The 13,787-nt window shown below is 38.6% G+C and overlaps 6 protein-coding genes across 6 annotated transcripts, besides 1 other annotated feature; 3 read left to right on the forward strand and 3 right to left on the reverse strand. All coding sequences in view use genetic code 12, as the record gives it.

Moving 5' to 3' along the window:
* Window positions 1-522: 522 nt before the first annotated feature.
* On the forward strand, window positions 523-1,425 carry SUI2 (translation initiation factor eIF2 subunit alpha; the record flags this gene model as incomplete). The annotated part of the gene is made up of 1 exon (XM_036809822.1): window positions 523-1,425. The coding sequence occupies one exon, from the start codon at window positions 523-525 to the stop codon at window positions 1,423-1,425; it is 903 nt and encodes a 300-aa protein (XP_036666421.1).
* An 80-nt stretch (window positions 1,426-1,505) lies between these two features.
* Window positions 1,506-3,239, reverse strand: CPAR2_209000 (uncharacterized protein; the record flags this gene model as incomplete). The annotated part of the gene is made up of 1 exon (XM_036809824.1): window positions 1,506-3,239. One exon carries the CDS (start codon window positions 3,237-3,239, stop codon window positions 1,506-1,508), a length of 1,734 nt encoding a protein of 577 aa, XP_036666422.1.
* Window positions 3,240-3,509: 270 nt separating this feature from the next.
* CPAR2_209010 (uncharacterized protein) lies at window positions 3,510-4,949 on the reverse strand (the record flags this gene model as incomplete). The annotated part of the gene is made up of 1 exon (XM_036809825.1): window positions 3,510-4,949. One exon carries the CDS (start codon window positions 4,947-4,949, stop codon window positions 3,510-3,512), a length of 1,440 nt encoding a protein of 479 aa, XP_036666423.1.
* Window positions 4,950-5,961: 1,012 nt separating this feature from the next.
* Window positions 5,962-6,068, reverse strand: a tRNA (tRNA-Pro).
* Window positions 6,069-6,933: 865 nt separating this feature from the next.
* MEF2 (Mef2p) lies at window positions 6,934-9,339 on the forward strand (the record flags this gene model as incomplete). Its single annotated transcript, XM_036809826.1, has 1 exon — window positions 6,934-9,339. One exon carries the CDS (start codon window positions 6,934-6,936, stop codon window positions 9,337-9,339), a length of 2,406 nt encoding a protein of 801 aa, XP_036666424.1.
* A 236-nt stretch (window positions 9,340-9,575) lies between these two features.
* Window positions 9,576-10,844, forward strand: CPAR2_209030 (uncharacterized protein; the record flags this gene model as incomplete). Its single annotated transcript, XM_036809827.1, has 1 exon — window positions 9,576-10,844. The coding sequence occupies one exon, from the start codon at window positions 9,576-9,578 to the stop codon at window positions 10,842-10,844; it is 1,269 nt and encodes a 422-aa protein (XP_036666425.1).
* Window positions 10,845-11,184: 340 nt separating this feature from the next.
* Window positions 11,185-12,720, reverse strand: CPAR2_209040 (uncharacterized protein; the record flags this gene model as incomplete). The annotated part of the gene is made up of 1 exon (XM_036809828.1): window positions 11,185-12,720. One exon carries the CDS (start codon window positions 12,718-12,720, stop codon window positions 11,185-11,187), a length of 1,536 nt encoding a protein of 511 aa, XP_036666426.1.
* Window positions 12,721-13,787: the final 1,067 nt, after the last annotated feature.

Raw genomic sequence — 13,787 nt, forward strand, 5'->3', positions numbered from 1 at the left:
GATACATAAATTTTGCACAAGATTGCAACCAAAATTCATACATATCTGTCGTTGAAGTTGTCAACTGATGCAAGGTACCAAATTCATTGATTTGAAAGAGCGATGAGACACTAGTCAATCTAGCTCTGATGTCACTTTTACATATCAAGTAGACACTCAAGAGATGACTCCATCTCCATCAGACGTGGTCTACTTATCAGGTTGCTTTAACATCCACCTTTTCTTACTTCACAAATTACAATTAATAAGACTAAATTACCCTTCTCCTCCAATACTAAATGTTATACGCAATGGGATCCTGGTGCTCTATTGATCTTGCATACACCAAAGAAAGCAGAAGATCAGAAAAAGGCGTGCACAAAATTCAAAACAATTTTTTTATTTTTTTTGCTTCCCATTCTTCACCTCGTGCAGTGAAAAATTTCTAATCTGAGTCAGATCCCAATCATCAGACAGCAGCTCAACCCATTTACAACCTTTTTGAACCCCAGTTGAAGAAAAGAAAACTAGTCTGTAATCAAGATGAGCTCAACAAACTGCAGATTCTACGAAAACAAGTACCCAGAAGTGGACGAAGTCGTCATGGTCAACGTTCAAGAAATTGCTGAAATGGGTGCATATGTTAAACTTTTAGAATATGACAATATTGAAGGTATGGTTTTGTTGTCAGAATTATCTAGAAGACGTATTCGTTCCATTCAGAAATTGATTAGAGTTGGTAAAAACGAAGTTGCGGTTGTATTGAGAGTCGATAAGGAGAAAGGTTATATCGATTTGTCAAAGAGAAGAGTATCGGCTGAAGATATTGTCAAATGTGACGAAAGATACAACAAAAGTAAAGCAGTACATTCAATCTTGAGACATTGTGCTGAGAAATTCAATATACCATTGGAAAAATTGTACGAAACTATAGGTTGGCCATTAAGTAGGAAATATGGACATGCATACGATGCTTTTAAATTTTCCATCACTGACCCAACTATTTTTGAAGGCATTGAAGCACCCTCCGAAGGTGTATTGGAAGAATTGAAATTGTACATATCCAGAAGATTGACCCCACAAGCAATCAATATAAGAGCAGATGTTGAAGTATCGTGTTTTGGTTACGAAGGAATAGACGCAATCAAACTGGCTTTAAAAGCGGCAGAATCTGTTTCCACTGAACAAATGCAAGTCAAGGCCAAATTGGTTGCTGCTCCGTTATATTTCCTTTCTGTACAATCGTTGGATAAAAATCAGGGTGTACGTCTTTTGGAAGCCGCTATTGAAAAAATTAATTTAATTATAGAGTCAAATGGTGGTGTTTGTAAAGTTAACATGGCCCCTAAAGCAGTCACTGCTACTGAAGATGCAGAACTTGAACGTTTGTTGGAGAGTAAAGAAGCTGAAAACAAAGACGAATCAGATGAAGAGGATGACGAATAAAATAAAAGTGTATAGCTTAGAAATAATTTATATCACTGTGAAAATATAAACCTGTACAAAACTAAAACACTCGCTGAACTCTATTCGGCTTTTTCATACCTAGCAATTCTTTCCTCTTTCTTTTTCGCTAAAATCCCTGAAATCTCATCACTGGTGATGATTCCACTGGACTCCAAGTCAATAGGAGTATCATAAGCGCTAAGGTCAGTATGAATCTTTTTCAAAACAAGACTACCCTTGTTGGCTCTGTCAACAATATCAGCTGGCAAATTGGGGACCATTTCTTCAGGAATTCGCAATTCCGTGACTGACTCGGGTATCTTGACATTCTCAAGCGATAAAAGCTCAGGATTGCCACTCAAGTCGAGTTTCTTTAAATCGTTACCAAATTTAACACTCCTTATGGATTTCATATCATTGTAAGGTAAACTCAAGTAAGTTAAGCTATCGGGGAATTCGTAATTTTCTAGAATTCGAATTCCCTGGTAGCCAAGTTTCAAAACTTTCAACTTTGGTGGAAGAATAACATCCTTCAATGTTATAATTTGTTTTTCACTAGACATACACCCTGGTTCATTCTCTATGTCAAGGGTCTCCAACGAATCAGGAAATACAACGTTTTTCAAAGTGGTTAAAAGGTTGTCACCCAAGTACAACTCTTTTAAGTTTGATGGAAATTGGACTTTATTCAACGTTTTGATCTTGTTCTCATTCAAGTACAAAGTTTCAATTCCATCTGGCAATTTCAACGAGTTAACACTTGAAACTCCATCTCCTGTCAAAACCAAGGTTTTCACATTTGGAGGCACTTTCAATCCACGAGGAGTCGTCATTGCCGATTGGAGATTCAAAACTTCAAGCAGCTCGGGAAATTTGACCCCCACCATTGCATCGTTTGGAATAGACCCAGCATCCAAGATCTTCAAAGAAGGAGGAAAGACAACACCCTTTAAAGTTTCAATAGGGTTGCAAGCAATGCTAAGTGATTCAAGTTTCGGTGGCCATCTAGCGCCTGCCAAGCTGTCAATTCTATTTTCTGAAACATCTAGATTAATCAATGATTTTGGGAACAGAATGCCATCCAATACATACATTTTGTTTCCCGAAAGAATCAAAGTTTCGAGTGCGTTTGGGAAGTAAACTCTATTTATGTAAGCAAGTGCACCTGAAGAAGCTTGAAAGCTTTTTAGCTTATTGGGAAATTTGAAATTATCCAACAGACTCAAAAAGTAATCACCATTGATATTCAAAGCTTCCAATGTTTTGGGGAATTTGATTTCTGGAAACTCCTCAACACAGCAATGGATGTAGTCCAACTTTTCCAAATTCTCCCAAGGTTCAATATCCAGTTTGATTTCTGCATCTACTTGTGGTTTGTCATCATCCTCAAAGTCAAACTTGTCGATGAAGGACAAATGCGTGACTTTGTTTCCACATATTTCTTGAAGACTTGACATAAACTGTTTGTACTGCTTTACTTGAGCAGCAGAATAATCTTTCCAACATTTATCGCTCTTGAATAAAATATGGCACCCAACGCTTGTTTTGTCAGTGAGCAAGTTTGGGTTCTTCTTGAGGAAATCAATAAATTTAGTCAATTGATCCCATTTCTTTTCTTCGCACTGAACCAAAAGATGGATGTATTCAAAATCATCTGGAAATTCAAGTTTGTCTTTATCAATTTTTTCTATTTCGATGGTAGTAACCTCAGTATTTTTCATTTCTTTCAAATCATCCACAAACCTGTCCTTGTCGTAATGTTTTGACAGATCAGTCATGACCACCAAACGATGGTTTATCTTGTGACCAGTCATATCTGAAAACAATGGAGATCAATGTAAAGAATAACGATGTGACTAAAGAGGAAAAAAGAGAATTAGAAACGGCGTAGGGTCCTTCTGATCTGCCTTTGTAGCTTTTGTTTTTTTTTTTTGTGGGAGAAAAGGAGGGGAAGACGCGTATTTTGTGTTAGCGTATGTTCTATTTACTTTTAATTTAAGTTTTTTGATTCCGGGCTTTTCGAGATGATTTGCCACAACTTCATTCTAATTTAAACTATCATTAATACAATACATTTTCTACCTTTATGCTTTTCCTCCTCCAATGGTAAATAAATGCGTAAACACTGACAAGAATGGTACTGTAACTTGAGTGGTATCAACATGATCCGAATCTGCCAATCCATCCTTATTTATAATCTCGTCTCTAGCTTTTAGATAGCCTCTGATTATTAGCATTGTTGTTGCACATGCTACAAACATGACGCCAGTAAAGATGGAACAGTTTCGGTAACTTGTTGGGTCAACATTAGCACCACTACCACGCACAAGCTTCACACCAATGACGGGCGAAAACACACCAGCCACCCCCATGATACACCAAACTTTGCCAAAAACAATATTCATTTTCCTTATTCCAAACATTTGTGCCATGAGTGGTGCAATGATGGCGTATATACTTCCCATGAGCCCACCTTCAATAAGAGCAAACACCACAACAGTGGCATAATTTCGTGCGGGTATCCACATTGCCAAGCAGAAAATGCCAACAATATAATACGCCACCGTGGCCACTGACGCAGCTCCAAGCTTGTCCGACAAATAACCAATAACTGGTCTACCAAAAAATGATCCCACTTGCACCATGGCAGATACTATAGCGCCCTGGTGTTCACTGTAACCTAGACTCTGAGTAAAATTAGCCAATGTGTACAACACAATAACGTACCCAAATATACAAGTCAATACAAAAAACAAAACCAAATAGAAACCGGCAGATCTAAACACTGTTGAATCAATGAATTTAAATTCGATATTATGCTTCGACGCTTTACTTTTAGCGGCAAATATTGCAATCCACGTTAATCCAAACCCAATAATACTTTGAGCTCGCAACGCCCAATGTACACCGGAATGATCAACAACTTTTTGCATACCCAAATTGAAAACTACACCTCCCATACCCGAACCTGCTGAAGCAATTCCACCCGCTAAAACTCTCCTCTTTTTGAACCATTGAGGTAGTAGTGTAATTGACGGAATTGAAAGAAATGCTAGACCAAAACTTTGCATCAAGCCTTGTGTTAAATACAATTGCCAAAGTTTGGTTGACCAACTTGCCAACATCAAGGCTGTAAATTGAAGACAATTCCCCACGATTAAAACCGGTTTGAACCCAAATATTCCCATGCACACTGTAATCAATGGTGAAAAGGCAAGTCCAACCCCAAAAGCAATACCCCCAATATAACTGTAGTCTAGTTTGTCTGCTCCGTCATACGTTTGATGCTTCAAATAATATGCAAAGTAAATGGCAAAACCTGAATTCATTCCCCACGTACAGAAATTGAAAAGCACACATGCTGCACATACAACCCACGCGTAACCAGCATCAGTATTTGGGTCATGATCATTGAGAACTTCCTTGGGTGGGAATAGCTCTTCCTCTGGATCTACTTGTTTCTCATAACTATTGGAGTTGGATAAGCTAGCTCTTGTGTCCTCTGAAGAGCCGTTTGATGTCATTTGAAAATAATGGTATGCGTTTGATAATTCATGCAATAATAGCAGTTGGGGTATGTAGAAATATTAAGCCGCTATTGACAAACAAAAAGGAGGTAACGTCAAAATATATATATTCATTAGTATATTATATAGATGTACTAAAATTTTCTACGTGAAAAGAAATTTAAGCGCTCCAGTTAGTACAAAACGCAAAATGGATGAGAAATCGGTTAGCGGATCGAGTTTTACTAAAAATGTAAAATTATTATTGTGCAAAAGATTTACACACCTTGACAGCATATCCTTCATGCCACAGTTCCAAACTCCCAGAGTACCTAGATGTTGGGTTTAGAAGAGGGGAGGGGGGAAAGAGTTAAAATTAATTATGACATAGAAGTTGTAAAAAAACAGCTTTTAACTCGGTGTGCGCAATGTGTTACACCGCCATCCCACGAAAATCGGAGTTAGCATTTTAGACACGGCATTATCGCCAATCAAAAACGTGTAAAGTGGAGACACCCTATACCGAACTGAAGTTTAAACATACCGAGGTACAAACTCCGTTTTCCAGTCATCTACGTTTCAAGTGAAAGCTATCATCTTGGTATTTTGTCAAAAGCGCACATAAGAGATCTCTTCCTCATCAACTTTATGGACTCTATATTTTTTTTTTTTTATCCGATTATGGATAAATCCGAGTTAAGTGCGATGTTTACCCGTGGTTATGACTAACAATAATGATTTGAAAAAAATGTGGACATCAGCGAGTTCGATGTGCTTGCTCAACAGTCTTTGACCTGAACGATTATCAAATGGAAAATGATATCTGTAATCTGGACGGCATTTCTCTGGAAATGCTGGCATTTTTTAAATAGCAGACTATTAATTCACAAAAAAGTGGTTAAATGAAGTAGAAGCACTGAGATCGTATACACGATAGTTGCTTTGGCGACAACAAAGAAGGGTATTTAAAATAGTCCAAAGCAGAGAATGGTCAATGAAAAGTTGTAAAAAAATGTGAAAAAAACAAAGCGGGGTGATCCGGGAATCGAACCCGGGACCGCCCGTAAGTCAGTAGCCAATCCGTGAAGACCAGCTATCGACCCTAAACGAGAATCATACCATCTAGACCAACCACCCGCATGAACGTAGCCGCCGAATGCGACCCAGTTTTTAGGACCACTCGAACAAGTGAATTTCAAGAATTCAACTACGCCACAAGCTTAATTTTTCGTAAATTCGTGTTTTGTGGTGTACAACCGTGTTAAAATTTTTGAAGACATGATGCGGTTTTCATCACTAAAACAGAATGTATATGCATGTCTGTAGCTCCAAAAAGAAACCTGATATTTAATAAAGCTATGGCTATATCATTAGAGAGTTATTTGGAAATTAGTTGAGATTTGAAGGAGTTTTTATACGAAGTATTATTTTATAAAGTATTCATCCAAAGTTTGTGCAAAAAAGACAATTGAGTTGACGCTCGTTTTTTCGGGACATTTGTATCAATAAAACCATAAACTTGCAGCAACGATAGGCTCTACTAATTAGTGCTTTCTTACAGTTGAAGTTAAAGTCTCACATTGTACTGTAACAGACATCCATTACCTCAAAAACAAAATTGTTAAAATGCCTTAGGTATGGTCTAACACCAACAATGCTTTCAAAGTCAAGAGTATAACTGTTTCAAGGTCATGCAAATCTGTGCTCTTTCAAATGCTTGTATATCATGAAGGTGAGGCAGTTAAAACACGGTCGTTAGGCCTCTTAAAAAACATCCCAGCATTCCGCTGTAATTACAGTAATCGCTGTTTGATACTCATTTAGCACTTTAACACAATTGATTCTCATCAGTATTATCTTGTTGACTTTAATGCTTCTGAGTTATCTTTGCAGCCAACTGCAACACGGAATACAATCGCAAAAAAGCCCCATCAATGCTCGCTTGAAAAAAAAAAAAAGTGAAACTTTTCTTTACCAAAGACAGTCAGATCTAATTTCCTTTATGCGACATCGACTACTACAAAACATCCTATCAACAAGGCTGTATTCAACCGTTAACAATGTTGCACTACTGAAAATTCGAAACATTGGAATCATTGCTCATATTGATGCAGGGAAAACCACCACCACTGAGCGAATGATCTACTATAGTGGGAAAAGTAGAAGAATAGGAAACGTTGATGAAGGTGATACCGTTACTGATTATCTACGAGCGGAGAGGGAGCGTGGTATAACTATTCAGCTGGCAGCAACAACGATACCGTGGAATCAACACAAGATCAATATAATTGATACACCTGGCCATGCTGATTTTACATTTGAAGTTGTACGGTCATTACGAGTGTTGGATGGCGCTGTTACTATTTTAGATGCAGTTGCAGGAGTTGAAGCACAAACCGAAAAAGTGTGGAAGCAAGCCAGTGTATTGGGTTTGCCTAGAATTGTTTACATAAACAAAATGGATCGACCTGGTGCTGGTTTCAGTAGAACTGTTCGAGAAGTTGTACAAAAATTAGAGACGAGAGTGGTGCTATGCAACCTTCCATACTTTGAAGTTGCTGCTGATCAAGAATACATTTTTAAAGGTGTTATTGATGTATTGCATGGTAAGTTATTAAAATGGAAAGAAGAGGACGAGTTTGGTAAGGAAATTGACGTTATTGACTTGAATGAATCCACGCCCGACCTCTTTGGTATGTACTGCAAGGCAAGGGAATCAATGGTGGAAACACTAGGTGAAGTTGATGAATCAGTCATTGATGCATTTCTCGAAAATGATGAGAATTATTTGAAGATTTCTCCTGAGTTGTTGGATCTGGCAATTCGAAAAGCTACTATTGAAAACTATTTAACCCCTGTATTTTGTGGGTCTTCCTTTAGAAATATCGGAGTGCAACCGTTGATGGATGGTATAACAAAGTATTTACCTTCCCCCTTGCAGACTTCGTTACCAGAAATTAAAAGTAAAAAGAAGGAAATATTAAAAAAGATGGATGAAACTAAAGGATTAGTGTTTAACAATGATAAGAACTTGACAGTTGGTCTTGTGTTTAAAGTCATGACTCATGTGACAAGAGGACCAATGACGTTTTTCAGAATTTACAGTGGCAAATTGAATGCCTCCACCAATTTGGTCAATACAAGAACTGGAAAGAAACTATTAGTGAGAAATTTACTTGTGATGCATGGTGACACACCCGAGGAAGTGAAAAGCGTTAGTGCCGGTGATATTGGTGTTATCCCTGGTTACGAAACTGAGTTCAAAACTGGAGACACATTTGTTTCCAGTGCTGCTGGAAAAAAAACGATGGGGCCAACTGAATCAAGTATGACATTGATGCCTATTGACATTCCTCCACCATTGTTCAATGCAAGTATAGAACCACATACCGCTGGTGATGAAGCATACATGAAGAAATGTTTGGATATTCTAATTCGTGAAGATCCTTCGTTGAAAGTACATGTGGATGAAGAGCTAGGACAAACTGTGCTCAGTGGAATGGGAGAGTTGCATTTGGACATTGTGCGTGAGAGATTGATCAATGACATGAAAGCAAAAGTCAACTTGCGCGAAGTCGCTGTTTCTTTCAAGGAATCATTCGTGGGTAAAGCTGAAGCACAGGGCAGTTTTGAAGGTGAACATATTCAAATCAAATTAACTGTCGGTCATGTTGAAAATTGTTTAGACTTTGAGTCCGTACCTGGCGCACATATATTTGAAGATGAAAACAATATCATAATCTTGCCCGATTCAGCAGCTTCCGAACATGTAAAGACGGCAATGAGTGATCGGAGATGGAAGTGCCCCAACTCGTTAGACGATTTACAAGAGGCATTAATCAATGGATGCTTAACATCTTTGCAAATGGGTGGCCCACAATTGGGTCTTTCGTTGCATTCCACGGTCGTTACCATAAATCATTGGGATGCTCCTGTGGACAAAAATGAAGAGCTAGTCCCTTCAATGATGAATGCAAGCAGACAAGCGATCCAAACAGTTAAAGAGACTGAGTCCGACTTTGCCATTTTTGAACCGGTAATGATTACGAAAGTTTATGTCAATTCAAATGATTTGGGTGAAGTATCTCATGATTTGACACAAAGGTGTCAGGCTGTCATTTTAGCAGTTGAGGATGAATCGGTCCAAGACACCGAGATTGCTGATTGGACAGCAGAAGTTGTTGAAAAGACATATGTACCACCTGACTACACCATATCGCAAACAAAGGGCAGAAATGAGGATTTTGCCAATAAGAAAATCATCATTGCTGAAACTCCCTTGAAAGAAATGATTGGGTACTTGTCAAAATTGAGAGCTCTTACACAAGGAAGAGCCACTTTTGATATGTCTTTTATTGGAATGAGACGAGTAACTGGATCAAGAGCCGATTCAATTACTCGTGGATAAGCGTGTATATACACCTGTATATAGTAGGAACGTAAAGATGTAAAATACTTTTTGTCTTTCAACTAGCCACACCAATGCCGGTATCTCTACTATCTTTAATTTCGGTAAAGAGAAAAACCGAACAGAAAAAAAATAATTTTTCTTCTTCTTCTGTTCTCACACCAAAGGGTAAACAAAAAAGTACTCATTATTACACATTATTATTTTCAACTTCCTCACGCTACTGATCATCCAAGATGGATTATGTTGATAGAGCACCTTTATCTCTAGATAGGGATAGAGTCACATGCTTGCTATTAATCAATACTCACCTCATGAAAAAATGCAGCAATATGTACATCAATATCATTTGTAATCAATCATTAATGCAACAAATGTCAAATGAGAATCGAGTTAGTATCACTCAATCATATGCAAACTATATAAAGAGACTACAGTGTAATTTGACTACTTTGAATTACATATATGAAAAGTATCATGGGTCGTCGCAACCACAGCAGCAACAACAACAACAACAACAAGCTTCGAAATCGACGTTCCCTGTGGTGTTGTCTGCACCTCCCGACATGCCCGAGTTGTTTCCCTTGTATGCCAAGTTGCAAGAATTGTATGCTGAAGCGTTACAATTTTTGAGAATGAAAATGGAAGAGTTGAGGAAACAGCAAATGTATCGACAACAATCCGGACCCGCAGGAGGAGCCACTGTAGCTGCAGCACCAGCACCAGCACCAGCACCCGCACCAGGAGTGGGTGCGTTGGGTCAATTTCAACAGCCAATTCCACCCCAGCAACAACAGCAACAGTCACAGACAAGTGCAGTACTGCAACAACAACCGCAACAACAACCGCAACAACAACCGCAACAACGGATACCATCACAATCGCAATTGGGTATGCAACAACAAGATCAGCATCAGCCTATGCGACAACTGCAAATGCAGCAACAATTGCAACAGGCACAGCAGCAGAAGTCACAGCAGTCACAGCAGCCACAGCCACCACAGCCACCACAACCACCACAACCACAGCAATCTCAACAGCAATCGCACCAACCGCCGCTCTCGGCTACATCCTCCCAATTTCAACAACAGCCATTTGATGATATGTTACTTGCTGATACATTTACAAATCCATCATCACGCACTCCTCTGGGCATAGGCATGAACCCCAACATGAACATGAATATGAATCCCAACATGAATCTGAATATGAATATGAACACGATGGGCATGGGTTTGAATGCAAGTGCGATTAATATGGGAGTTGATTTTACCACCAACGAGAATTTCAATAGTGGTGGTATTGGAAACGGATTGAGTAATGGATTAGCTAGTGGTGCTGGTATCGGCGGTGGTAGCGGTGGTGTTGGGGGCAATAGTTTCTCGCAAATATCGACATTATCACCACAGCAAATATTGCAACAAGCAAATGAAGCAAAGAGTAATAATCAAAGTGACAATAATAGTACCCCGCAGCTTAACCTGAATGAATTTGGTATCTTTTGAAGGGAAAAGGAAAGAGAGGCTAAGGGTGGAACTAAGAGACAATTTTAAAGTATTGTTGATGTGAGGATGATGACCATGTACGTAACGGGAATGAGCGTATTCGAGCTTTGAAGATGAAGTTGTAGTATACAAATGATGTAGAATAGGTTCCAAAAAATTGTATTAATATATGTATAAGTAATAATTAAATCCATTAGTTACTTCCTTCGTAGTCTCAACGTTGATTTTTGAAGTCTTTGTATATACTGTATAAACAAGATTTAAAAGAATTTCTTCAAAGAAGACAATGAAGAAGAAACGTGTATGCATGCATGTATCTTTGTTAATCAGGTACTGGTTGTTACTGATTAGTCACATAATATTGGGTTCTTGCATTGCCATTCAATGTACTTGGCTGAGATGGTTGTGTTGAAGAAGAAGAGCCTGTCGATGCTGCTGTTGCAACCGATGGCACCGACGATGCTTCAGGCTGAGAATAAACAACGGGAGATACAGGTGTTGGCTGCTTGATATCGTTTTGTAACGGGTACTGGGATGCAGGAACGGTGGTGGAAGCATTGGTGTTTGGTTGATGTGGGTGATGTGGCTTGAATTGGTATTCTCTGTGGCCATTTTGAGTATGTTGATTAGTAAACGCGACGGCCTCAGGACTGCCACTTTGATATTGATGATTGGCCTCAAACGAGTGGCGATTCTTGTGTTTTGAATGTTCATTATCGATTTCACCTTCACTTTGATTATCTGAATCTGACTGGATTGCCGAGGATGAAGATGTCGTTGGGAATGTAATCAGCAGTAATTTATTCGCATCATTTGCACTTCCATTTGCTGATGATGTCACAGGAGTACCTCCCCCTATGCCGTTGCCGTTGCTATTGCCATGTTCACTCGTTGGTGAGAATGGTGATGGTAGATTGGCCAATTGGTCAGAAGCACCTCGTTTATGAAGTAATTTCAAAGAAGACGGTGGTGGTCCTCCATGAATAGATGTGCTGCCTCCATAGTAGCCCTTATGACCTCGATTATATCCATTACCCTTTAAATCATGATTCATCCCGACCAAAATACTAGCTGCTTCCAACAACTGCACTTGTTGATGTTTTGAAATTAACAATTTCTTGGTTACATTCCATTCAGGTGTATGTTCCCATAAATGTTTAGCTAGTGATGATATATGTTTGTACCCTTTGCCACAAGCTTCACATCTCAACTCTTCTTTAACACGACCAGTTTCTCCTTCACTGGTTCGACGAACCACAAATTCTCGCGAAAGCTTTGGCGGAGATTGGCCATTTAGAGGAGGTGACGCTATGGCTGACAGATCTTCAGGGTTGTGCTTTTGTTGTTGGTTGTGGGAAAATTCTTCTTGATCTACTTGTTGGACTTGTTGCTGGTTTTGTTGGTTTTGTTGGGTCTGCTGAGGCTGTTGGGTCTGCTGAGGCTGTTGGGTCTGCTGAGGCTGTTGGGTCTGCTGAGGTTGTTGGGTATTATAATGATAAAGATGTGGTTGGCTGTTTCCGCTAAAGTTGGGTACACCGCGTGTAGTGTACTGCTGGTGCTGCTGGTTATGGCTATTTGAGGACAGGTCCAGATGTGAGTCATGTGATGTGTGAAATGAAGGTTGATTACTATAATTATTTGAGTAAGGTTGCAGGACCATTGTAGAAGGTTGTTTTGTTTGAGATGGGATGTATTGGTAATTATTGTTGCAAGTAGTATAATAAGAATAGCTCTGTGGTTGTGGTTGTGGTTGTTGTTGTTGTTGTTGTTGTTGTTGTTTCATAGGTACAGAGTACGGTGCTACTGAGCTGGAGTTTCTTCGATTGTAATCAAACTGATGATGGGTCCTGCTACTACTGCTGTTACTGGTTGTCATTGTTCGTTCTCCTCTGTTTTAGGAAAAAATTCGTCAATTACGGTGGAGTTATATGTCTGTCTCTATGGAATGAAAGGATAGTAGTTCTTTTGCAATGAAGAAATGGTAAGTCGGTGCTGGGTACTATAGTAGAAATGAGTGTGTATTCTGTTATAAAGAAAAGGTTTTTAAACTGTCATCATATTCAGGCGAAGAAAGATTTTTGAAATTAAATTTTTTTTTTTTTTTTTTTTTTTTTTTTTAAAGAATAAAAAACTTTTTATTTTTATTTTTATTTTTTTATTTTTTTATTTTTTTTAATTTTTTAATTTTTAATTTTGGTTTGTTTTTCTTTCAACTTCGCGATGTCCATACGAGAAAAATGGAAAGCATATGGCACAATAGACATTTATCGGGGTAAGTAGAAGCAGAGAATTCCTCTTCTCCAGTCATGTTCCGTGTATGGTACATGTCCAACACACGATGAGCACATTAGCAAAAAGAGACTCACATTGTTCGTGTGTATTATTTATGTGTCTCATCTTGTCGTTTGCCTCCTTCTTCTTTGAGACAGGGTTGATTGGTTGTATTTGTGTCACTAGGTTAATTCCTTTATCCTTTGAAGAAAAGTTTAGCAAATAGATCCCCTCACTCATCATAAGCTTATTCCTACTAAACAAAAAAAGATAATATCTTGATGCAAGTACCACTTCAACGTCAAAAGAATGACGCAATCTTGTCGGGAGCCAGACTGTCTTGGAGATCACCTTTATGAGACACTAAGAAAGTAACGCTCTTGGTAGAGAAAGTGTATGTATGCACACAGAAAAAAATGCAAGTCTCTTTAATCAATAGAGACGTGAAAAGCACAGACAGTATCTCTCTAGCTTACTACTTTGTGAATGGTTTCGAAGACCAACTGTGCCTAGTATAGTTGAGTTCCTTAACTTAATTGGCGTCTGAAGTGTTCTACTGACAGAAAGAAGAAAAACTCATAAAGTGTCTGATTTGAAGTTTTTTTTTTATATTTCGCGACAAAGAAAAAGAAAAGAATGCGTCATTAACTTTGTGTAAACTTTTGATCTTTT

The sequence above is a fragment of the Candida parapsilosis genome, contig 005809 (assembly GCF_000182765.1).
Source record: "Candida parapsilosis strain CDC317 annotated contig 005809".
In the NCBI taxonomy this organism is placed as follows: Eukaryota; Fungi; Ascomycota; class Pichiomycetes; order Serinales; family Debaryomycetaceae; genus Lodderomyces; species Lodderomyces parapsilosis.